Source organism: Microtus pennsylvanicus, chromosome 4 (genome assembly GCF_037038515.1).
Source record: "Microtus pennsylvanicus isolate mMicPen1 chromosome 4, mMicPen1.hap1, whole genome shotgun sequence".
Taxonomy (NCBI): Eukaryota; Metazoa; Chordata; class Mammalia; order Rodentia; family Cricetidae; genus Microtus; species Microtus pennsylvanicus.
In genome coordinates, this window is record NC_134582.1 from 102,545,016 (window position 1) to 102,572,200 (window position 27,185).

Consider the following 27,185-nt stretch of genomic DNA (forward strand, 5'->3'; position numbering starts at 1 on the left):
TTCTATGTATAGAAGAGCTGAGCCAGATATGGTGGTCCCTCTAATCTCTGCCCTTTCTCCCTTCACTACATGAGAAAACTGCCTCCATTTGTTATTCATGGTTTGATATATTTTCATTCATTTTTGTAGCCAGTTTAGATTGAGTTGATCATGAGAGATGATTTTGATAGTTAGATATATGAGAAAGACTAAATATGTAACAATGTGCAGTCTATAATATAATGCATGTATATCTCAGATATTCAACAAAAGAAGCTACAAATTTAGTGAATATATAGCACTGTAAGAAACCAGTAAGTACAATAAGTAACTGGTGCTATTTTAAGCACATATTTGACTCAAAAATATCAAAGCACAGCTTGCCACAACATTTAGGGTATAATTGGAACAGAATAAAAAATAGTTTTTGATAATAGAAAGTTAAAAGTTCCCTATCTTGATTAGGAAGAAAAGCAATTTATTGCTTCATCTGAGTTCTGTGCAGATATTCCTAGGGTATCAACATCTCAAAATGACTATGATTTTAAGATACAGATTATATGAAGAATATATCTAGTTCAAATAAAATAAACATAGAGCAAAGAAGGGTGTGTTTGACACAGAGAAATGAAAACCTGCAGAACACACCTATGATCATGTAATGGAGAAGCAAATTTATAGTAGGACACAATGAAGAGATCTTGAGCAACTGACATCTGCATCCTAAAACAATTTTTAGTCTTTAAAATTGGCTGGAAATTTCATTCATGCATTTGTTATGTCTCTATTGTATCTACTCCTTGCCCCACTTCCTCCCAAATTGTCTTTAGACTGTGGAATCACACATCAATCGTATTGTCTTGGCTATGCTTTCACAGTGAACATTATTCCCTAAGGACAGTCTTGATTTCATGAAGCATTATAAAATTTACATTTCTTATTATGGTACATAGATTATTTAATTGAGAGTTTTACACTTTGCTTGAGTAACTTGAGCTTCATTTCTTTCCTGTGAAGTAAGTCATGAATGTTTTTGGCATACGTAACATCTATTATTTTTGATGAATTTGATTGGGGCAACCTAACCTTAATATGATAGATATTTTATTCAATGAGCAAAAGAAAAATAGACTTTTTAGATTTAAGAATAAGAATGTTTTTATTTTTCAAAAAGTGGCCTGTTATACGCACACATGCATTCACAAGGTATAACATTAAAAGAAACTTCTTGGCAATGGACTGTTATGGACCATCTCCAAAGCAGACAGGGTAGATGAGCACTTAGCAGTCTTTCTCAGTTATTCGACACTTCAATGTTCTCAGATGACGTACAGTGTGTAATATATCTGTCCGTAGGCAGTAGGAAAGGTTAAACATTGCCAAAAATTTATATTGTTTCTCATTTGATTTTATGGATGAAAGATATTCCCAGACAGGATCTTTTTCCCTTATCTTTGCTGTAGGAAATACCTAAAAATCAAAATGATAGTCAGTTTCTTGTTGATTATATTAGTAACGTTTCTTTCTCCTTGCTTCTTACATGCTTAATCACCACAGAAATATATACAGAAATGATGCTCCCATCAAAGGTATGGGTTTTCATTTATCTTGGCCAGGAGACCCCTAAGCAGTTAGCCTTGTAAAAACTATGGTTAAGGGGCTGGAGAGATGGCTCAGCAGTTAAGAGCATTGCCTGGACTTCCAAAGGTCCTGAGTTCAATTCCCAGCAACCACATGGTGGCTCACAACCATCTGTAATGAGGTTTAGTGCCCCCTTCTGGCCTTTAGGCATACACGCAGAAAGAATATTGTAATACATAAAATAATAAATAAATATATGAATAAATATTTAAAAAAACAAAAACTATGGTTAAAACTCATGCATGTGCATTTACCCTAACATGAAATTGATTGCTGATGAAGGAATTCCACTTCAGAAACAAACAGAGGAAAGGTAGGAAATTTGTTTTTGACTTTTTGGACAGTGGACGGGGTGGTGATCAGTTTCTCACTCAGAAAACTTTTATGTGTTCTCTATATTTCATAGAGGCTGTTATATAGCACTTTTATGCATTTCAACTAAATCTACTCTCCGTGTGTAGTTTGTGTATGTAAACTTCACATGTGATGATCAGATGGTGACTTATTATGCAGAGCCAAGGGATGACTGTGAGAATAGCTGAGCTCCTTCTATTCCTCCTGGGAAAGATGTCCCCTAACATATGTTATGTTAGGGTGATCCCCAACCATTAAATTGTTTTTGTTGCTAGGTCAAGCTGTGATTTTGCTACTGTTATGAATCATAATATAACTATCCACATTTTCCAATGGTTTTAAGTGACCCCTGAGAAGATGTCACTGGACCCCCAAAGGCTTCATGACCTACATGTTTGAGAATCAATGTCTTAGGAGAAGACTAAACACAAGATGAGATATCTACGTTGCACTCTGGCAAAGTAGGCTATTTCAGAATATTTTTAAAAATTATGCAACCTACCTCTTTTATGAATGAGAACAACTAACAGAAAATTGCTTACCTTGGTGAGTATCCACCTAAGGTCATCCAGGAGTTCTCTGTTATTCTCTTCAATAGTATTGGCTTTTGAAATTACACTTTCTGGGACATTTTGCATGGCTTTCAGTTCAATCACGAGATGGTATAGAGGCCTGCGCCAGGCACCCATATAATGGATCAATGATTTCAAAAATTTTTTGGTCTAAGAAAACACAATAGAACCATTGAATCAAAATAATTTCAATACAGCAAGTGAGTTGCTTGTAAAGCTTATGGAAAGAAACTGAACTCAAACATGTTTTTATTATTTATGTATCTTGCATATTGTATAGATGTTACATAGTATGGCAATATAAATTTAAACAATTAGTCTATTGTCTACAAAATAAAACAAATTATGACACTTATAAATAGGCATTTTTCAGAGGTTATGTCATCACGTTTGTTTTCCCTATGAAATTCTAACAGCTGACTCCCTATTGAGATCTTCATTGTTTGGTTATTTTGCTTATCAATTGGTAAACCAGGTCCTGCTGTGACTAAATAGAGGTCAATAAAATTTGACTCAGGAAAGATAGATGCCACCAGCCAGGGAAAAGTGACTCAAATAATTTCACTAAGGGATTAGTACACATCAATAAATCATTCATTCATTAATGTACTCATTTATGATTTCTAGGTGAATTTAAGACAACAGAACAAGAATAGAGTGAATAGCATGGTACTTATTATGTGCTGTCTGCTTGCCTCTGAGATAGTGGGATATTTGTTGGTATGTACAGGTGAAGAACTGTATATATATGAAGAACATTGGGTTTAATAGCAGAATCAATGGGAATCACAACAGAAATTTGCCCCTCCAGTATTTAATGTTCATATCTGATTTAAACTATTTCTGTATTGATGTTTGTTAGTATCTCCCATGGTCATGAAAATGAGAGCAGACTAGAGCCTGTTTATTACAGTAGAAAGATTTAAAGGGCATTAGGAAAAGGAGCAGGCAAATGGTGATGTCAACACATGGGAGCATGATCTTATGTGGCTAAGACTGAGATCTGTGGTTTGATGATGTGCACACTTGAATTCTTAGTTTTCATACAAGTGTAAATACAATTTTTCAAAACCTTCCTTTTCTTTTTTACATTTAATATCACCTTCTGTTAATTTTTGGCAAGTTTCAAATACAGAAATGCTAAGAGAATGCTTTTCGATATGCTTAGCAATATTGTGGCTTTTAAAAAACATTTTCTTTATATCTCTGTCCTATTTTCCTCATTGTTGTCATTTAATATTAAATTTAAATAATATTCAGATTTGCTATTGCAGGGAAATAAGGAGATGATCGTTATCATAAAATATAAACTGCTGTAATATGAGAACATTCTCATTATGAGTTGGAACATCGTTACATCCTAAGAAACATATAATTGTGTTTACAGGACTATTCTGCTCTTCTGCCTTTCAGTTAAGGCATGGAGAATCACAGAGTGATGAGACAGGTAAAAATGATATTAGAACCAAGACAGATTTGAAAATAGAGAAGGTGTAGTGTTCAGTTATGTAGAATGTCACAATGAGGAACCCATCAACAATATATAATGAAGATAGCTACATTATCATCACTTAACTAAAAGTGAGCTTATAAACATAAATAGCTGGTTTAGCTCAAAGTGTCCTAAAAGGTAGTGAGTGAAATTTCAGTGGTAAGACATTGATAAAATGCCATCCTCTAAATGAACTATTTAAGAATCTGCTACACTGTTATTAGTTATTTGATTTTATTTATAATTTAATGACAATATATTGTAACTTTTTAAAACATACTTGAACTCCATTGTTTTCTGCATGCAAGATTATCGCATCTATCATAATGGTTGAAGCAACTGTAGCACAAAAAGCCCACTGTATCGCTTCTGATGTTTAGTGAAAACCCAAGATGGAGACTTACCTTGATATTTGTGGGTTCAGCTCCCAGATCTGGATGGACTGTGGCATTAGAATGGCAGTTTAGTCTGGCACTGACAGCAGCTTGGTGCCTCTTCGACACTAGTTCAAGCTGCAGTTTAAAACAAACTTCAGTGAGAGCTCAGAAATTATAGAAAGGACTTCATGACAAGAATAATTTATGCGTTTTTACGTATAGGTAATTTTTAACAATAATTATTTCATAGAAACAAAAATCAAAGAATCAAGAAAGTGCCCATCACTTACTACTGTGTCTATTGGATCTGCAGACTAATTTGCCAATCCACTAACTTTTGAACCATTTAACTCCTCTTTTATTTGCCTGTCTTCTCACTCTTCCTAAAAGTTACTATTTGGAAGGCAAAAAAGGAACTAATTTATCAAAAACTAAGTGTTTTAATTATTATCTTTCTCTAGTATCTCAGCAGCAAACCATAACACATATTTATCAGTATTCCTATTTTCTGTCAGTAAATATTGAAATTTCCTTACCCAGACATTAGAATTTCAAATTTATTCAATTAACATTGAATTTTGAATACATATAGCTGTGTAGTAAAAATTTTATAATACTTTTAGAATAAAATTGTATTCATTGTAACAAAATTACACATGAAAGATAGAGTGTTTTGTAGGAAACTCTAAACAATGAAAAATCAAAATATACAAAACAATTAATGTTCAAGTGTTTTATTATTCAATGTATTATTAATTATATATTAAATTGACTTAAATGTAAATTTATGATACCTTACTTTTTCTAATAATCAGCTAATTCAAGAAAGGTTAATGGACTATTATGAAGGCTAGGATGTAGAAAAACTGTCACTTCAGAACTGAAAGTAAAAATTCAGTGTAAGGCTTTCTCGTCTAACTTGAGATCATTGACATGGTCTCCTTTGGGAAAGTAGCTGGAAAGAAGTAGGGTACTTACCAGATATCTAAATGTACTGGAAAAGAATTCATTATGGAACTGAGTCATGTGAAGAGAAAAAAAATAACATCTAGTCAATAAAAAACCAACATGGGTACATGTTTTTTTTTGCAAACAGACACATTCTAGTGATGTCCATAGTACTGAAGGTTTGCCTATTTTCTCTTTGTGTTTTCTGACCTTGAAAAATGAATGACTTGCAGCAATCAGCAAGAAACAAAAGAAACCACTTCTAATTCTGCCTTGATACTGAACAAAGACTAGCAATGAAAATCTTTAAACCACAATTCTAGTATTTAGAGGCTTCTTGAAAGGCTATCTCTCTCTCTCCTCCTCTTCCTCCTTCTCTTCCTCCTCCTCCTTCTTTGTTCCCTCCCCCTTCTTCCTTTCTCTCACTCTCTCCTTCCTTAGTCCCTTTCTTCCTTCCTTTCTCTCTTTCTTGCCTTTTCACATGCATTAGGTTATCTCTGTTCCAAATACATATTTTACTCCAATGTACATTTTCTACAGTGCTAAATGAATATTAACAGTGCAAATTTGTGATCCTGAATAAAATATAAGGAAATGAGTATCTTACCCAAGCACATATTAAGAGTTTCTACCATATATTTTTATTTTTAAGGGAAATAAAATCAGAGGAAATGTAAAAAATGCCATTAGATTCCTTGAAATTTCATGAAACTATCTCTTTGACCCTGTCCATGTTTCAGTAGTTGGTACTTCCTTTACTAATACATGTCCTTTAGAAATTTATTTTCTAATATTTGTGTCATGATAGTGTCTCAGTTCCTAGTGCGGTTCAGACATTAGCATAAAGGTTAGGCACTTACAAACTCTTGATGCATTTGCTCAGCCACATCCCGGATGGTTTCTGCCCGTTTGATGGCACTGTTAAAGGTTTCCACAAGTGGGTCCCAGCAGCCCCCCACTTTTGTGTAACACTCGGGAACTGATGCAGCTTTCTCCCATACCAGTAGGCTCGACACCAACAGCAGTAAGAGTGTCCCTGCTACGTAGAAACAAGAGTCACTTAGGGATGATGCAGTAATAAGAATTTTTCAAGTGTCAACCTCTTCAGAAAAAGTTTATCTGGGCAAAGATTTCTCTACTGCAAGACTTGATATTGAATATCTGGAATGACAGATAAAATCACTGTGAATACTTTGGCAGTTAATGATATTTTCCTGTATAATAGTTTGAGAGAGAGGTGGCTTCCCATTATTTTGTATTGTTTCCTGAAGTGATTCTGGATTTTACAAATGTCTGAAACTGAATTTCACTCTCAACTAGTATTTTTAAATCATTCTCTTTAGATGGTTTAGTGTCTTTGGAGTTTAAGCTCATTATGAGTTACCAAACTCTTGAAGAATTTGTAATTTTTAAACTTCATGCCTTATATCAGCATTTTGGAAAATGACGAGACAAGGACAGTACAGCTTATCTGTTTGCTTTCTCTACATGCTATATCATAACACAAGATGACTATTAAAACAGAAGATGAAGAGAATGCTGTCCTAAAAGTGATGTTAGCTTGGAATTGCTAATTTATGGTAAAACTTCAACAGAATACTAATTCATCAAAAACTTTAGATTATTTTCTTTAAAGTTAATCTTCATAACAATTCTCTGAGTGAATAGGTTAGATTGTCATGATTGTAATGTGAATGTATTTATGAGGGAAAAGACTTATACGACTTAATGATTTTCTTAATGGCCTCAGGACACCAACAATCCGGATTTTGCTCTTTTGATCAAATGGTTCTCACCATTTATCTTTCTGGCAGAGAACATAGTCCCAGTTTTGAGACTTAGTTTTCTCAGAGCTAATTGCCAATCTTTGTAAAGATAAACTTTGTCATTGGGACATTATAATAGAAGCTCTAGAAGATGATTTGCCCTACTGTCTTTGTCTCTAGAAACATTCACATTTAAAAGTTTTGACAATGATCAGGATTGACTTCAATCTAAAAAGTTCCACTCATTAAGCAGTACAAACAATACAAGGCCAAAACTTAAGGCTGAAGGAACATAAGCAGAGGAAGAAGAATCAATATAAAAGCTAGAGGTCCAGAATGTTTACCTATGGAAAATGTCCTTTGCTGATGTAATATCAATTGTTCTGCTCTAAATTCATAGACAACTGAGTGACACTAAATGGATTCAACAGGTTGTTTCTATCTTTATATGTATGCACAAATGCAAATATAATAATTAAATAAAAAAATGGCCCCAAACTTTAGAGGGATCATAGGAAAAAGTTTTTGAAGAGTTAGAAGAATGAAATTATATATTCTTCATCTATGAAATTCTCAAAAATGTAAAGATATCTTCCTATTTTATTTCAAAAGATATCCCCATTTTTCTACAAAATATCACCTACAAAATATGGCACTTGGTTCACACTCTTTACTCTTCTTTTTATGATGTTATTTGACTTGTGCTAAATTGAAAAAAGAATACAAGTCACAATCTGCCATTTGCCCACTTCAGGTTTCTAAACTTGAAGATTCTTTAGATTTATTCCATTGTGAAAACTCTTATAACAATACACTGGGTCAAAATTTTGTTTCTTCTGCCATGAGATAAGACGAATTGGACACACTGACTTTACAATGTTGATAATTTCCAATTTTCCTAAATATAAAACATTGTCCTTTTGAGCGGTATTTTTTTTCTGGAAGATGTCCTATGCATTGGAAGTTGTTTAATGTTCCCCATATTTCTACTCATTGGATTCCAACACTGCCCTTCTCTCACTTCAATAGAGATAGCACAGCTTATTCCTGAACATTTGTAACATGTGTCAAGGTGAAAGATGTTGATAAGTACTGACCTGATTGTCACTTATTTCCTGTACAGTTGCTTTCAAGTCAAGTAATTTTAAAGGATCTTAGAAAGTCCATGCTGAGTCTCCTGGAAACCTATCAACAAATGTCTCTTCATACCAGATATAACACCAAAGATTTCAAAGAAAGATATCCAATAAAGCAAATCATTGAAGCACTGAACTGGATATTTTATTTAGAGATACATAGGGGCGAGTTTACTTACAGACATGAAGTTGACTCAAGGGCCGTTCCATCTCTGAGAAGTTCCCAAAGAGGAGGAGTGTTGTCTCTGGAGAACTGGCTCACTGGAGTAATACATTCGGCTAGTTTCCTCCTCCTATATATTCTAGTTGATAGTCCCAAAGGCATGCACAGTCACTGGACAACAAGAAGTCACATGGAGAATCCTTCATTAGTGAACTACATCTGTCTATCTTCAGGGAATGCAAGCAGTTTTATTACCACATACTTAGCTGAGTCTGGATTTTTTTTTCACTTCTTCTCTACGTGTTGTTTCTTACCCAAATTGTTTTTGATATCTCTGAAGCCATCTCAGCTGCCTGGTGACAGATAGTCCTTTCAGACCAGGAGAAAACTGTTGTTCATAATTATGCCCCCTCCTTAGATAGTTATATTCTTTATATCATCTCTTTTACAATGCTTATGGAAAAAGAGGGAATCTTTATTTAATATTTGACCATCATGCCATAACATTAGTAAATTATCAGTAGTGTTATCAAGAATCTCCGCCAGAAATCTCTAACTACTGTGAAGAGTGTTTCTCTTTGAACTAAACTGACATAGTAATCTACATGACTAAATTATATGTTTAGAAGTCATTTTGAAAGACATCAAATATATTTAACAGACAAGCATCTTTAACTCCTCTTGAGAGTCTATTACTTCTCAAGTAAACGATTGTGCATTGGCTTAAAATACAAAATGTGGTTTATTTCCTTAGCATTGGCCTTAATCATATCAGGTTTGTTCATTGCACTAAATACCATTTGTGACACTGTTTCCCGAATAAGTATAGTTTTGTATGCTTGCTGCTAGCATTAGTACTTGAGCCATACTATCACTGGACAATTCTTCAACAGACAATTCCGTAGGAGCTTCCAGATTCTGACAGCCAATTGACACGCAAGGATCTTCTACCTTAATGCCAACCAAATTTTTTCATATTCTTAATACAGTGTGTTTGCTGCCTAAAAAGTTAGGCCAATCAGTTAGTTCTAGTGCATGTTCAAAAGGAGATATAGCTGTAAGAATGGTGCGAGGGACCTTGGAAACCAGACTGTCCAATATCTCTTGGAACAGTAACTCACCCTGATCTCAGGGATTTAACACAATAATCCAATGGTTCTCAGGAATCCCTTTCTTTTCATGTATGCACACTCTCATAGATTCCTTAATTGTTATCTTTAATATTCTTTCAGATTCTCTCTCAAATGAGTAAAGTGTATAGAGGTTGGATTTATGCAATGGAAGTTTTGCAGACTTTCATTTCAATAGACCTAGAGTTATCTGTTTCAAGAAAACATATATTCACTTCCTAATTCTGCATCTACATGGACACTAATCCCATCTTGACATTGGTGCTATACAGTATAAATCCTCAAGCATATATCAGTTGTTTCTTCCAAAGTATTTGGTTTTGTAGAGTAGCATAGATGGCATTGTTACTTCTTTTTTAATCCTACAGTCTACATACAGCTTTATGAACTGTTTGGGATGCTCCTCCTGGAACTCTGACATATGATTAGAAAGAGATGCTATCTGGCTAATGGCCAAAGTAAAGCAACAAACATTCAGACCTGAAAAACATCTTGCCCCTCCAGATATCTTTCACCTTTTGAGAATTTCTTGTTTGGCCCTAGGCCATGGAGCTCTGTGTGCCAAGTGTTTTAGGGAAGGGTCCTGGTCTGCATGAATAATCTCCTCCTTACAAACTCCCCTTTTCTAAACCATATAAGTTTGACATAAATTTGACAGGTTCCAGAGAACACTCACACCCTCCTTTGTAGCTTGAGTCCCTGTTGCACACTCACGTCCAGCGTTCCTATCTATATGAGAGAACTGCACGTAGAGTACTCTCTGATGCAGAGCTAATTGCCTTCCCCTAGGGCAAGCAGTATCATTCTTATGTTCACCAATCTATCTCCTCCTCCTAATAGTGCTGACTTTAGTTCACAATGATTTTAGAAAGCCATGGAGTTTTGTCTACTAGGAAAATTGAGAAAAACCAATATGCCTTTTCCTTTAAGATTCCTTTGAGATGTCCTCAGGTTCTCTGTAATGTCCTCCCTTGCTCAAAGGCAATATTGGCCAACCTGCTGATTTTATCTGATGTGCTCTCCCTCCCTCTAAGATATCTTTGTGCTGCAGCTGGGAGTTGAGTAGAATGTCCTCTCTTGTTTTCTACCCTATGGAGGACTGTTACTCAGTTTATAGCTTTTCATTTGCTCATAACCTGCACATCTTTCATGTGGTCAGTATTTCCACTGCAAATCCTAGATGGGTCAGAGTGGAAATCTTGCCACATTTGACTTCCCCTGGACCCTGTTCTCAACTTTTTTCCTTTCCTGTATCAACTGTATTAGCACTTTTTAAATGATATTTAAATCATGTTCCAGTCACTTATATTCTACTCCTTCTACTGAAAGTGTAGTCTTATGCTCAGTCATGGTTGAAGAAGAAATACAATCAAACACTTAGGTCACAGTTTTGAAGACTAGACTCTCATCTCTTTTCACAAAGTGATTGTAGTTTTCAGGAATGCAGGACTTGAGATCTAAAACTGCCTGATGAAAATCAAGGGGGTTAATATTGCCATGCTCAAACACAAGTTTTCGACTTGATTCTTTTTTTTTTAATTTATTTATTTATTAAGGATTTCTGCCTCCTCCCCGCAACCGCCTCCCATTTCCCTCCCCCTCCCCCGATCACATCACCCTCCCTCATCTGCTCTAAGAGCAATAAGGGTTCCCTGACCTGTGGGAAGCCCAAGGACCGCCCACCTCTATCCAGGTCTCCTAAGGTGAGCATCCAAACTGCCTAGGCTCCCCCAAAGCCAGTACGTGCAGTAGGATCAAAAACCCACTGCGATTGTTCTTGAGTTCTCAGTATTCCTCATTGTCCTCTATGTTCAGCTAGTCCGGATTTGTCCCATGCTTTTTCAGACCCAGGCCAGCTGGCCTTGGTGAGTTCCCGATAGAACATCCCCATTGTCTCAGTGTGTGGGTGCACCCCTCGCGGTCCTGAGTTCCTTGCTCGTGCTCCGTCTCCTTCTGCTCCTGATTTGGACCTTGAGATTCTTTACATCACAGCTACCTAACTACCATGCTCAGTTGAAAGTTTTCTGCTCTTCTCATCTATTTTGTTTTCTAAAAGCCTCTTAGGTGTTTGGAGTCTGGTGACTTTCCCCAGATTGGGGAATTGTTTCTCTGTCACATTTTTTCCATTCTAAATTTTGTCAAGTTTTCAATAGTCACTATGACAAACATCTATTCATATTCTGCCCCACCCCCTCTTGTACATGCACTCATACAGACAAACACATATACATACATATATACATATACATACATATTCAGAGGGAAATATTATCTCAAAATTTCGGCCATGCTCACATTGAAAAGAGAAAATTACTCTAAACTAAGATTAAACAAAGAAAATCTTGCAGACAACCACAAATTCCTTTAGTTTGAATGCTCACCTTCTTAGACCTGGATGGAGGGGGGAGGACCTTGGACTTCCCACAAGGCAGGGAACCCTGACTGCTCTTTGGACTGGAGAGGGAGCGGAAGGGGAATAGGGGGAAGGGGAGGGAAATGGGAGGTGGGGAGGAGGTGGAAAATTTTAATAATTTAAAAAAATGACCTAATGATTCTCTGGATTTCCTTCATATCTGTTGTTATGTCTCGCTTTTCATTTCTGATTTTGTTAGTTTGAACATTCTTTCTTTACCTTTTGGTTAGTTTGAATAAAGATTTGTCTATTTTGTTGAAAAAAAAAAAGAACAAATCCAATGAGGAATAAGGAAGATAGTGACTTCTGTCATGTTATTGCTTAAGAATGAAAAGTCTTTTCATCCTGTACATTACATACATAAAAGAACCATTTGATTAAGTTCAGCTTAATGATGCTTTATGTTACAATATTTTGGTAAATTTGGTTCATATTGGAAAATAAAGTTCATGAGCAACTGGCCATATGGGTAACTGACCTCATCTTAATCTCATGGATCTTCCCCTCATGTGTTTTTGTATCTATTCTTATTCTCTGAAGATCCTTTGTCATTCCCATGTGCCATCTTCCACTGTTGAGCCATGGGCTGCTGACAGCTGCCTTGATTTCTTCTGCATTGGAGAGTCCTTGATGAGTTCCTTTTATATAGTCGACATTGAATATAGACTTGCTTGCCTGTCTTCTTCTATCAGTTCTGCATTCCAAAATCACCTCTAGCCCATGATCACATATATTCTAGGTATATCATCAAATTCCAGCTATCTTCCTTTGTAGTACCTTGTGCTGTTGTCATACAACTCAAAACTGATAGCTATCACTGTCCATGGCGGAAAGGCTTTTAGCGTCAGGGGTTCCCATTTCTTACTCTATAGGAATATCTACAAAGACTTAGACATTGATTACTTACTAATGTATTATAATAAAATTCATCTCCTCTTTGTTAAAGTCAGGGTATGCATGTGTTATAGAAATATTGAAAATGAATTCATGAATACATTTTCTTTTTTTATTTGATAAATCAGCATTTCATCAATCCATCAGAACTCTGAGGCCTTGAAAGAAATGATTTGATCATTCAGTAATTTCTCTGATGATAGTTTTTGTTCATATTTTCTTTATTTAGCAGTATCCACTACTCTGACATTAGTGTAGTAATTTGCATATTTGCTAAACACTTTATCCAAGTTCAGCTAAAACTACTAGTCACCATTTCTTTTTTATTTTTTCTTTTGGTATTTTTGTGCCCATAACATGACATTTTAAAGCTTCAGTTTGTGGAGTGTGTTTCTTTCTGCTTTGGTATCATAGCTCCTATTCCTACAATAAGACAATTACTTTTTTTATTTAACTCCAATGTTACTTTTTGTTGAAATCTGCAGAAGCAACCACAAATGCTCTCATTAGAGACAGTTGACTGCTATGTTCTTTTGAAACATTACTTTTCATCTTCTTTGCTGATTCTGTGTAACACAGCTATAAAACCTCTTTTTTTTTTTCTGAAAAAATCGGTTTCAGCTATATGCCACTTTTGAAGAGAGGCCTTTCTCCATCATATACAATTGATTAAACGTTAGCATAAATCCATGCTTTAAATAATGCCATGAAATTTACATACTTTAGAATTGGTAGTCATTGCCGAGTTTTCTCCCTGTTTAGTTATCATCATGCATGCATAAATTGACTGGTAAGAAGCCAAAACTAACATATATAAAACATCCCTTGATCTCATGATATGCACCCATCTTTTGAAGAAAAGTTTGAATCATGTCAGAGCAATGATAGTTTTGAATATATTCAAGAGAAAGTAGAGGAACTGAGACATTTTGAAGCGTGCTGTTTGGATGAGTTCTAAAAGATAGAGATCATCACAATCAGGGAGAAGTCAGGTTCAGGTGAAGTGAGCCTGACTGTGAGGAATCCAATAGGTTTCACCTGAACTGTTATCTTATGACCATTAGGAATTTTTATTACATAGCAAGAATTTTTCTTGAATTTTGTCATGGAGTGTTATCTAGTTTTGTTCTCTCTAAAGCTCTAACAACTCAATGGATGAAGGACGAGGAAGAGATACTATTTTGTTGTTCTTTTTGTTTATAGAGCAGGATTTTTCTGTGTAATAGTCCTGGCTATCCTAAAAGTTGCTTTGTTGACCAGTCTGGCCTCAAACTCACTGACATCCACCTTACTCCCAAGTTCTGGAATTAAAGGTGTGTTCCACCACTGCCCGGTAGAAGGGGTACTTCTGATGCAAGGAAACTTTCTAGAAAACACGTAAGTCGAGAAAAGGCAAGTGGAAGGAGAAGATGATATAAAAATATATGAGGGTCTAAAACTTAGTAGATTTAGGTGATCATGAAGTTTAGTATCCTAACCCTGTAGTATCATTGTTAGCATCAAAGTATACTAGCATCACCATAGGATAAAAGCATAACATGCTTATTAAAGACATGCTTTAATTGAGTCTCGCTTTTCCTTGCTCCTTCTCCCAACATTCAATTTTCCTCATTTCATCCACTGTTTCCATTTTCTGTTCATTAGAATTCTGTTTGCATGGTCTCCTGCTGTCTGGAAATCCTTGCAGATCTCTGATACTTTGAAATAGTACCTGGTAACCCACTTTCCTCTGGGGGCATCTGACAGTGTGATGAGTCCTTATCTTGGGTGGCTTAGTCACATTTGACAAGCTAAGCTTCCGTCAACTAATCATAACTGTGCAGACTTGAATAAGTCAAATATCAGATGTTCTGACTAATTGTATTGAATGACTATTAGGATTAGTGAGCTTCTCAGGAATGTCTGAGTGAATGACTCTAAGGAGATTGTTCCCAGACAAAAGTACACGTGGGATTCGAAAGAAAGGAAGAATGGCATATCATTCCTCAGGTGATGAGTGCTAGTGAATTTGAGTTACTATGCTAGTTTCTGTCCATATGAACAGGAGAAGAAGGCTCTTAGAGGCCCCAATTAAGAGACAGCAGTGGTTCAATGCTATTGTTACTTCACTGCTCAAGTAATCCCGATGAAGATAACTCCCTTGGCCATTCATGATAAAGATCACTTTGACCATTCTCTTGGACTATGGATTTAACTTGAGCCAACATTACACAAAGGATGTAAAGGACAATGCAAATGTCAGAACTATGTAGTGGGTAGGGAAATTCAGCAAAGTTATTAATGTTCTGCATCCTGTTGTATCCTGTCAGTATGTGTCCTTGGAAAGCACCAAAGTGACCCACAGGAGAGTCAGTTGCCACTGAGAGGGAACTAAATTGTGATCTTGTCTAAAATAGGTCTATCATATCGCTATGTAAGTTGGAGAGTAGAAAAATTTTCATTTCCCCTTATGTTCCACCCCGTTCTACAAATGAAAGGACTGTATCTGGAGCAGTAGGAAGGAAGGTTAAACTGCCCAACTTGCATTCTCTGAATACAATGGTGTGTGACTTGATCCGCAAGAACACAATGTTAATGACTTAAATAAAGGAGATTTGAGTGGACACTAAACCAATGCAGATACCAAACCCAAAGGAAGCCTGTTAGATTCAGGATAAAGAACACAGGAAAAGTCTCGGAAGAATGCTGAGGAGAAGTAAGGAATGCTTGTTGTTTTTTGTTTGATAGTGCATCATAAGACAGATATTTCATTGAAATCTATAAAGAAAGATGAATGCTCATCTGTTTCTCTGTACCTTTATTGAAATGACCACTTCTATTGAGTAACCATTGAGGGCCCGTTCTGAGGGAAGATTGACCTTTCTCTCTCACAGAAATCACTGATCACCTACTTTTCTCCACCTAACAACAGATTTCCCTGCTTCATACTACTCTGCTAACTATTGTACTTACCTGGGTCTTGTTTAGAGACCCGGAATGTTGAGATTTCATGAGTGCAAAGACTCAGTTGCCACAGAAAACGTCGTGGTCCACTAGCTCTTACAATCATTCTGCCCCTATTCTGAAAATTTCCCCAAAGTTTGAATTATGTTGTAGATATAAAAACAACTTACAGTCAATTGTTCTGTGCAACATGGTCTATTGTAGCTTTCTGTAATACCTACTGTTTGTGCAAAAAGAAGCTTCTTTAGAAAGGAATTGTTTGTTTTACCTTAAAGGCGAAGGTACAGTTCATTCTGATAGGGAAAGTGGGGTTAGGAGTAGCTCTTAATTATGGCAATAAAAACATGGTGCATCAATTTTGGGTGTATTTGGAGAGAGAGAGACAGAGAGAGAGAGAGAGACAGAGAGAGAGAGAGACAGAGACAGAGAGAGACAGAGAGAGACAGAGAGAGAGACAGAGAGAGAGACAGAGACAGAGAGACAGAGACAGAGAGACAGAGAGAGACAGAGAGAGACAGAGAGAGACAGAGAGAGAGACAGAGAGAGAGACAGAGAGAGAGAGAGAGAGAGAGAGAGAGAGAGAGAGAGAGAGAGAGAGAGAGAGAGGAGAAGAGGAAAAAGAGAGCAGGAAGAGGGATTCATTGTAAAAGGCCTGTCCCAGAGACGTACCTTTCTTTCAGCTATTTCCCACTTCCCAGTGATCCACTTTTCTCCACCAAATCTTATGACCAAAGTTTCAACAGACTTCCAACACTGAAAATAACTGAGGCTCAAGAAATCAAACATAAATGCCGGTGAAGACAGTTTACACTCAAACCAAAACAGAGAGTGAGAAAATCTTAACCGACAAAAGGTTAAGTTTTGCCAATACGTTCAATTAGGAAATGACTGAATCAATAGAAAAAAATATAATGGAATTCCAGAATAACTGAAAATTACTTAGGTATTCTTATTTTACGCATTTAAAGATGATATCAGTTTTACGTCTTACCACTGGAAATCTTAGGAAAGTGACTGTTCCATGAAAGATTTTTCACTATGTGTCATAGGAAATGTGTATAAGAGCAACCTGACACAATTCTCCCCTCCCAGGAGGTTATAGAATAGCATCTATTCTCTTCGTGTCATTTTATTAATTTTAAAATAAACTTAAATTGTATTATATGTACAATTACAAGGTAGAGACTACTAATTTAAGAACTTTTCACAGTCTCTTATGTATGAGAAGGAGGTGGGGGCTTGGGGAGTGTGGGAATGAGTTCCTACCAGTAAAACCTGGAATACTGACTTTGTGCACTCAAACGTCCATGTGCTGCCTGTGTTTGGAAATTTGATTTCCTCAAAGACTGTCTGGTTTCCCTTCTCAAGATGGATCCAATGTCCCAAATAATGTGTAAGGACCTTGAAAATTACCAGGATTATTACCTGATATGATTTTAGAGAAAAAATACTGTTGTGAAATAAAATGCTTTTTGCTTTTATATGATTTTCTAAGTCATCAATGTAAATTTTTAAGGCTTGACGTGAATGAAAGTAGGAAAATATCAATCACATCATTTGTCAATCAGGCATCTATTCTTTCTATTAAGAAAAAGTCCATGATTTTGCTATGTTTAGTACTAAATGAATTAATTATTAGTATTAATAATTGTGACCTTACACAAAGCCAAGGCTTTAAGATGACCATTACCAATGTGACATGTGGCCCAAATCATTTTCAGTCAGAGTCATCATGACAATTAGATTGTTGACAATTGCACTCACCTAAGATAGTTAGGTTGTAGGGGATTTGAGAACAAGGACTTACTAAGGAAATTCTGTCATTCACGAACGTGCTTTTCTCGGTTTGTTTCACTCTCTGTCCTTGCCTCTAGCCGAGCAGTCCATCCGTCAGCACTTGCAGATGAAGGGCGATGGCACAGTGCTCGCTTCATTTTTAGCATCAGTGGGGATCTCAGTGGAGTTTGACCTCCCAGTGTGTGCTCACTGCCAGGATCAGACAGGAAACAGCTCTGATTTAAAATACTGACAGTGTTGGTATTTAAGCAATTCTGTGGTAAGAAAATATAACACCTAGAAAGGTATGAAACAAACTTTGCGTTTATATAAAGATATGAAGGAAACGACCTTACCAATAGTGATGGATCCTCGCAGCACTGTGGCATATCACTAACAATGAAAGCATGAGTTAGAGAAACTACAGATTCCCACTCTTTCTGGGCATATTGGTGGTTGAAATTTTGTAATAAACTTCCAAATATTCACTTTATATTCCTCAGTTAGTATGATAATATTCCAGTTTTTGAGGACACTGGGGTGAAATCAATATATTAGTTTATGAAGAGTCTCCCAGTGTAGAATGTCATAAAAATCTTATTTCTCCCTCTACCTTCAATTCTCATTATTACTTCCATATGATGTTCAAACCAAATCAAATCATTAAGAGAAGTTATGGTAAAGGTCATACAGGAATGAACATATAAGTTACAAGTTACAACTGCCATAGTAAGTAGATCTTTCCCTAATATTTGAGAGCATGGTTTCACTCTGAGGAACATTATATAGTATTTGCATGATCCTCATGTTTGAGTCCTTTCAGTAAAGCCATAGGAAAAGTTCATGAAAACAGAGATTAATAACATAGGAATAAGATGCAAACATGGAACCAGGGGATTCTTCAGAATCAAGAAGAGCTGATTTAGTGGTCAGTAATATAAAATATTACTAATGAGATGCCATTAGTAATATGTAATAAAAACAACTGGATTTACATTCTTATGCACGTATATGAATGAATATTTGAAATAGGTATCCAATTCAGGTCAGTTTCCTACAGAATAATCAATAAAACCTGGTAGCCAGACATTGCTAAACTAGCATAATCGAAAGGAACAATGTATAACTCAGTTACAAAATTTTATTATTTATTATTAAAATTTTATTTGCTTATAATTCATCAACTGTATAATACGATTTTCTGTCATTGCTCAATTTCTCAGCATTTCCTTTTCGGTGTGATCATAACATGTATCTAGTGGTCACAATGGCATACAGAATGGCTGATCCAGTGTACTGCTTAAGCTCTTTAGGAAAAAACCATGGACTGAGGACTCACTGAGATCATTTTGACTTCCTTTTTGTTTTTAGGGTGTTGAGCGAAAAAGTGTGGCAACTGTTGAAAGTTTTGACCATGAGCTCTTGATCTCTGAGGAATTCTAATGTCTGTAAATATTAAAACAAAAACTGAGGAATCCGTGATCAGAATAGGAATGCATTGAATGCATTTAATAATTTGCAATTTTAAAAGTGAATGTCAAATAAACCTGAAATTAAGGAATGAAATGTCTGTTTTATCAACTCTTTCTCATTAGATCTGAAATCTCAGTTTGTTTTCATCTACATGTCTAACCTCTGAACCATTTCCTCTCTCACTGTTGCTATGTATTCTCACGCTTCTCAGTATTTATGTTTTGAAATGAAGTCTTTCAAATAACAAAAAAAACCCTCATGTTTCAAAGCTCGTTTTGCTCTGGGATTTGAGTTAAAGTTCATTACTGTCTTGTTTTTTGGTGTTCAAAACTGATGGTTCATTTAACTATATATTGTTAAATTGGACAATTCTTTCTATTATCACTGAATATATTTAATTATAGCTTGAAAATTAATCATAAATACGGAATGGAATTGTGTTACTATTGATAAAATTAATCTAGCATTTTCAAAAAGACTAAACAAGAAGAAATTAAAATACAAAAATGTGAATTAGTATGTATTAATTATCACATACATCTTAAACATATTTATTTACCTATTTTATTTAGAATAAAAATCAGGTATTTTGTGAACATTTAATGGTTTATTAGAAAGTATAGTCAGTTGATGACTGTAAAGTCTAGAACACAAAATGAAAGAAAAACACGTGAGTAAAAAGAATTGTCAATGACATTTATTACAAATGCTGTGATTTATTTTCTGGGTGTCATCTTTTGGATTGAGGTCTAATTTATTTTCTCATCATCTCCACTGAATGCCCTTGTTCAGATAAAATGCAGACATCAAGCAAAGATAAGCTATTCTCACTTCCCTTTCCTCCCTTTTGTTACTATTTTTTTTCATACTACATAGTTCGATTATATTCTTTACCCTCTCCCAAAGAGCTTTAAATCTCCGACTTCCATTCCCACTTAACTTCTTGTTCAAACTCTTATTTGCTCTCTCTTTGTCTCTTTGAAACAAAAACAAAACAAGCAAAACAAAAAAATGTAGAAATAAAAACAAGCAAAAATAAGATGAAAACTACCAAAAGAAACTAGAACTAAGTACTATTAATAGATGCTGAGAGGCAGAAGGCCAGCACTATGAACTCTGTACCCCACATGGAAACTGACCTTTGGTCACATAAGCACAGAAGCCCTAGTAATCTTTATTCTTATCCACATCTCTTGTTCTGTAAAAATATTATATTTATTGTTTGTTTGTTTATTTATTTATTTATTTTTGGGCGGTTTTTCTTCTTTTTTTTATTGAGAAAAGGAAAAAAAAAGAAAAAAGTTTCCGCCTCCCCCCAGCCTCCCATTTCCCTCCCCCACCTTACCCCCTCTCCCCCTCCCAACACTCCTCTCCCCCTCTCTCTCCAGTCCAAAGAGCAGTCGGGGTTTCCTGCCCTGTGGTAAGTCCTAGGTCCTCCCCCCTCAGTCCATGTCTACGAAGGTGAACATCCAAACTGGCTAGGCTCCCACAAAGCCAGAACATGTAATAGGATCAAAACCGGGAGCCATTGTCCTTAGCTTCTCATCAACCTTCATTGTTCGCCATGCTCAGAGAGTACAGTTTTATCCCATGCTTTTTCAGTCACAGTCCTGCTGGCCTTGGTGAGCTCCCAATAGATCAGCTCCACTGTCTCAGTGGGTGGGTGCACCCCTCGTGGTTCCGATATCTTTGCTCATGTTCTCCCTCATTCTGCTCCTCATTGGGACCTTGGGAGCTCAGTCTATTGCTCCAGTGTGTGTCTCTGTCTCTATCTCCATCGATCACCAGATGAAGGTTCTATGGTAATATGCAAGATATTCGTCAGTATTGCTATAGGATAGGGTCATTTCAGGTTCCCTATCCTCAGCTGCCCAAGGAACTAACTGGGGACATCGCCTTGGGCTCCTTGGAGCCACTCTAGGTTCAAGTCTCTTGCCAACCCTAAGGTGGCTCCCCTAACTAAGAATTGTGCTTCCGTGCTCCCCTATCCAGCCTTCCTTTATCCCAATCCTCCTGTTTCCCCAAGATCCCCCCATCCTCCCCTTCTCCCTTTTCTCTCCCCATCTCCCCTAACCCTCATCCCACCCCACCCCCAAGATCCCAATTTTCTCCCCGGACAATTTTGTCTACTTCCCATAGCCAAGAGGATAACTATATGTTTTTCCTTGGGTTCACTTTCTTATTTAGCTTCTTTAGGTTCAGCAATTGTAGACTCCGTCACCCTTATTTATGGCTAGAAACCAATTATGAGTGAGTACATCCCATGTTCATCTTTTTGGGTCTGGGTTACCTCACTCAGGATAGTGTTTTCTATTTCCATCCATTTGCACACAAAATTCGAGAAGTCATTGTTTTTTACCGCAGCATAGTACTCTAATGTGTATATATTCTACATTTTCTTCATCCTTTCTTCCATTGAAGGGCATCTAGGTTGTTTCCAGGTTCTGGCTATTACAAATAATACTGCTATGAACATATTGAACAAATGCTTTTGTCATATGATAGGGCATCTCTTGGGTATATTCCCAGGAGTGGTACTGCTGGGTCCAGGGGTAGGTTGATCCCGAATTTCCTGAGAAACCGAAACACTGATTTCCAAAGTGGTTGCACAAGATTGCATTCCCACCAGCAATGGATGAGGGTACCCCTTCCTCCACAGCCTCTCGAGCAAAGGCTATCCTTGGTGTTTTTGATTTTAGCCATTCTGACAGGTGTAAGATGATATCTCAAAGTTGTTCTGATTTGCATTTCCCTGATCGCTAAGGAGGTTGAGCATGACCTTAAGTGTCTTTTGGCCATTTGAACTTCTTCTGTTGAGAATTCTCTGTTCAGTTCAGTGCCCCATTTTTTAATTGGGTTAATTAGCCTTTTAAAGTCTAGTTTCTTGAGTTCTCTATATATTTTGGAGATCAGACCTTTGTCTGTTGCGGGGTTGGTGAAGATCTCTCCCAGTCAGTAGGTTGCCTTTTTGTCTTAGTGATAGTGTCCTTTGCTTTACAGAAGCTTCTCAGTTTTAGTAGGTCCCATTTATTCAACGAGGCCCTTAATGTCTGTGCTGCTGGGTTCGAGACAGGGTTTCTCTGCAGCTTTGGTGCCGGTCCTGGAACTAGCTCTTGTAGGCTGGCCTCAAACTCCCAGAGATCCACCTGCCTCTGCCTCCTGAGTTTTGGGATTAAAGGCGTGTGCCACCACCGCCCGGCTTTATATTTATATTTTTGACAGTGACCGCTGATGAATTCCTCCCTAATTTGCTGAAACAATAGACAGTGGCAAGTCTCCAACATATCAACAGTTACAGTCTCAACAAAAAATAAACTGGATATAGAAACCAAGTTGATATCACTACCCATAAATAATGGCAAAATAAGAAAGTAATGTGATTCACAGTGATCTAAATTCTACACAATTTTCTGTGATGCTCATGAACATGTACTCAGGATATATCAGGCCAATGTTAAAGATTTACAACTGAAGTATACCTAAACTCAAATGCTCACAAGTAAGGGGATCTAAGCATTTGTATTAAGCAATTTTGCTAAAGACTTCTTAGGGAAATAACTAAGCTATTAGATGAACTCATATTTTAGACTTTAATTATTCATATCTTGGCTTCAGATATTATTTTGCAAAATATATATAAATCTATATTTTATAAATAAATAGTTATCTGTCTATAGATGCATACTTATGTATGTATATATAGGTGTGCTTTCCAATTTACATAATTTAACATGAAGTAGACAAATACTTTTGTTTACTGTTTTATAAAATACATTGATCTCATTAATTCTGTTTTCCTGTGCTCGTTACTTACAGAACTTTAGTACCAACACAGTCAGTAAATATATTGATATTGTTCAAATAATTCCATATCCCCTGATTAGTCAAGCATGTGAGAAATACATCCACTATCATTGTCTGTTCAGGTCTTCAGCACTGAAAGTTTTGAAGGTTAATCCAAGTAGTCAAACTCATGCATAAGATGCAAGAAGCAAGAAAAATTTTCTTCATTCTTCGCTGTGACATTTTGAACATTTGTGTTCTCTGTAAATTACCATTTCTGAATCTCAGCAAAATCAACATTTGAACTATATGTTTTTTTCTGAAAACTGTCATGGCAATTGATGACTTTTAAGCAGTGTTCATGATTTCTAACTATTAGAATGTCTTTTCTCTTGTATGTGGGACAGAATGAAGGACACTGGAAGGTTGCTGCACTGAAATCCTGATTTCTGTTTGCTTTTGACCTCCTATATGCCCAGCAGGTTACCGGAAGGCCACTCACAGCTATAGCAGGAAGGAAATAAGGTTTAAAATCCTGGGTATTTTTCCTGCTTCTGCAAATGTTAGTAGTGTTATCACTATTATCATGGAACCCTTTTGTCTGTGTGGCTGCTATTTGTAGGCCATAACTAGTGTCTAAGTCAATTTAGAGTTCCCCAAAGCCAAGGTCACTACATGATCACTGATGGACATATCAGACCAGGTGTAACATTCTTGTATGTTTTCACATCTTTTCCTTCCTCATACTCTTGCAATCTTTCAGTAAAGGTTTATAAATTTCATGCCTCTTTGAAAGGATGATGTATGTGTATGCTTTATTACTCAATATTGAGCCAGTATGTCACAGCACCTATCAGTTTTTTTCTTGCAGCAGTTTAACTAGCAGTTACTCCTATAACCAAAATTGCTGTGTTACAGTGTGTGTGGTGGACATGCTTTGCTATGCTTGCTTTTGGCCTTAGCATGTAATTAGCATACACAAATTTACAGATGGTCTGATATGTCCATCAGTGATGGCGTAGTCAACTTGGCATTGGGGAACTCTAAATTGACTTGGTCATTAGTTAACCCTACCAATAGCAGACACAAACTGATACAACAGTTCCATGATAGTGATAACACTACTACCATTTCCAGAAGCAGGAGAGTAATTGGAAAATTATCCAGGGTTTTAAACCTGATTTCCTTGCTGTTATACCTGTGAGTGGCCTTGGGCAATCTACTAGAGTATACATGAGTTCAAAAGTACACAGAAACCAGGACTCTAGTGCACTAACCTTCTCCAGGGGCACACATACTGAGGTGAAACTTTTCTGAGATGCCCTTGTCATTGACCCACCCTTGCTTCTTTCATTCGTGCCAGTTATCCCCAGGCAGATCCCTTAGTGTCTTTTAAATTGTGAAACAAGGAGCATAAAAGAAGATTCCAGTTCAACCCCAGTCTGATTTTTCCACATAATGGGATAAGACAATTGAATATCTTTCAGGAACTGGGTCCAATCAGTTTGTTCCAACAAGTGTCCAAATGTAGTCTAAACAACCAGAATGGTGTAAGAAGACGTGGAAACCTTGCTGCTCACTAAGTCACAATGAGGTAACACATGCCAGGCAGTGGCATTTCATTCAATAAACTTAGAACTGTTAGAGATGCTTTTCCCCTATGCCTGTGTATACACTATATTATTCCTTTTTTTACATCATCTTTTGGATACATGTCCTTATATTCTTAAGTCATGTTTTTAGGTCAGCTAAAACTTCTTAGTTTTCTTCTTTCATTCTTATGAATCAAACTTTGGGATGGAGAAAAGAAAATTCACCTCACTGAAGCCTAGACCTTACTGAATCTGGCTGAGATAATGTGCATTCAGAGAAGATTTCAAAATATTTAGATACTCTAGTAAGATTTTTTTTGAAAAACTTTCTACCTCCTCCCCGCCTTCCATTTCTTTCCCCCTCTCCCTACTTCCCCCCTTCATATCTTATTCCTTTTTTTAACAGCTAACTGTAGCTGGTAACATGTCAGCCTTCTTCTGATACATCACTAAACTATTAAGACACACAGAGGTTGGTGTTAGATAACAGTTGCTTTGGTGAGGGTTAGCATGCTTTCCTAGTGCCTAGCGTGGCCTACTTCATGAAAGGGTAAAATTGCATCTGAAATTTTCATCTATGTGGATGCTAAACAAACCCTCATAATTGTTCAGTATGTCATGAATAGATCCCGTTCTCATATCAATGTTTTCCTCAAAAGCAGTGATTCTCAACCTTCCTAGTGCTCTGACACTTTATTACAGCTTATCATGTTGTGGTGACACCCCAACCATGAAATTGTTGTCATTCATAACTACAAGTTTGCTACTGTTATGCATCTTAATGTAATTGTATGTGTTTTCCAATGGTCCTAGGTGACCTCAGTGAAAGGATCATTCAACCCCCACCCTCTCAAAAGGGTCATGACCCACAGGCTGAGAACCACTGCTCTAAAGCAAACACTCAGATATAATAGAATGTTTATCAATAGATGTCAATATGTACTTTTCAGACCTATAATCCATTTTTTTCTTGAGTGGTTTGCTCTGATTCTTTGCCATGGCTTCACCAACCTTGCTAGGTGTAGGTCATCTATGCCACAGTCAGCAGTCCACTCTGACTTTTGGTTAGCCCTATAGAGCAGAGATGTTTTACTGCAATGAGTGCTTTCTGAAATGGCCTGGAGTTGGGTGAACAGCTTCTTCCCCACAGATAAATTTTTGAGAAAACAAATGATTGCGTAATATTTCACATCCTCAGAGAAGAGGCTTACAAAAGGTTCTACAGCAGATGCTCCCCTGAACACTCTTATGCAGCATTCCTAAGCATCCCATGCATGGGATAGAGCGGTACACAATGTACTCATTGAGGAGGGAACCATTGTCCATCCTTAAGTTTCAGCTTGTTCATCTTCATGTCTCTGTGCTTATCCATCCCCAGTGAAAATCCAGACAATTTTAGTTTTAGGAGGTAGTCATGAATTAGAGTATACTTAGGATGATTTTGTGTTTCCCAAATCTACCTCTTTAAAAAATTTTTATTACCATATACTAAAAGTGATTATAATGGGTTTTATTTCAACATTTTGTACTTTGATCACAATGACTTTATTAACTGGTTTCCCCATCCTAATGATCTCTTGCTTCCTTACTAATCTCCCCCTTCTACTTAAAATATATTTTATTTGTTTTTGAGAAGCTTGTACAACATGTTTTGAATTTATTCATTTATCTCTCCAATTCTTCCAAGATATACCCTACGTTCTGCTCACCCACCACTGCTGCTTTTGTTTCCTTTTGTGGCTATTGTGAAACTTATCAAGACCAATTTGTACTGCCAAATATTTTTGGTTGTATGGACTTTTATTGGTGCATAATCATCTTCCAATGGTCTGAACTTCTAGAGAAAACTGACTCTGGTGCTCTCGCTCTCTCTCTGTCTTTCTCTCTGTGTCTCTCTGTCTCTCTCTATCTCTCTCCATCTCTGTGTGTTTCTCTGTCTCTCTGTCTCTTGTTTTACTCTGTCTTGCTCTGTCTCTATCTCAGTCTCTCTGTTTCTCTCTGTGTGTCTCTATTTCTGTCTCTGTCTCTCTATCTCTCAGTAGCTATCAATAAAAATGGTCCTTAGATAGGGGTACAACTTTCTGCCAAAGTCCCTTTTCCAGATTGGTAGTTTTTCTATCTTGGGCAAATACAAATCTTAAGCATACTGTCACAATTAGTATGAGATCATATTGCAGCTTCTGTGCTGTACAGAGAAGACACTTTCAACATAACTATTCCTGTCCTATAGCCCTTACATTCTTTCTGCCCCCACTTCATCAGGGACCCTTGAGTCTTGAAAGGAATTGGGTGTATGTGTTCCATCTAGTTGTAATCATTCTACAGCCTTATACTGTTTAACATGCTCAGTAGGTCTATTTATTAATCAACATTTACTGCAAAAAGGAGTTTCTCAGATGATAGTTTAGAGATGAACTTATTTGGGAATATAATAATAAGTTATTAGGATTCTTTTTAGTACCAAGTTCTGTCTAGAGAATAATAGGAAGAGGTAGTCATCTATGGTCAATGAATTCTTTAGCTATATATTCTTAGTCCAATCGTATCAGATTCAGGCTTCTCAAGCACTGGGGCTTTAAAACTAACCAGAAAGTGACTTATTACTTCCAGAGTGTTCCTGACACTATTGCACCAGTGGTTATTCTTGCCAGACAGGCAATGTTGTAACTTGCATGTTTCATCACTGGGTCAAATTGATGACTCCTTTTTCTTCCCTGGTACTCTTCGTAGCACTATAGAATTTATGCAGTAGT

The 27,185-nt window shown here is 36.6% G+C and overlaps 1 protein-coding gene across 1 annotated transcript; it reads right to left on the reverse strand.

The window, feature by feature from the left end:
- Positions 1-1,260: 1,260 nt before the first annotated feature.
- Positions 1,261-17,742, reverse strand: LOC142849052 (prolactin-8A9-like). The gene is made up of 6 exons (XM_075971168.1): positions 17,641-17,742; positions 15,818-15,926; positions 6,224-6,402; positions 4,443-4,550; positions 2,517-2,696; positions 1,261-1,449 (listed from the first exon to the last, which is right to left on the reverse strand). The coding sequence occupies exons 1-6, from the start codon at positions 17,740-17,742 to the stop codon at positions 1,261-1,263; spliced, it is 867 nt and encodes a 288-aa protein (XP_075827283.1).
- Between the last annotated feature and the right edge of the window lie 9,443 nt (positions 17,743-27,185).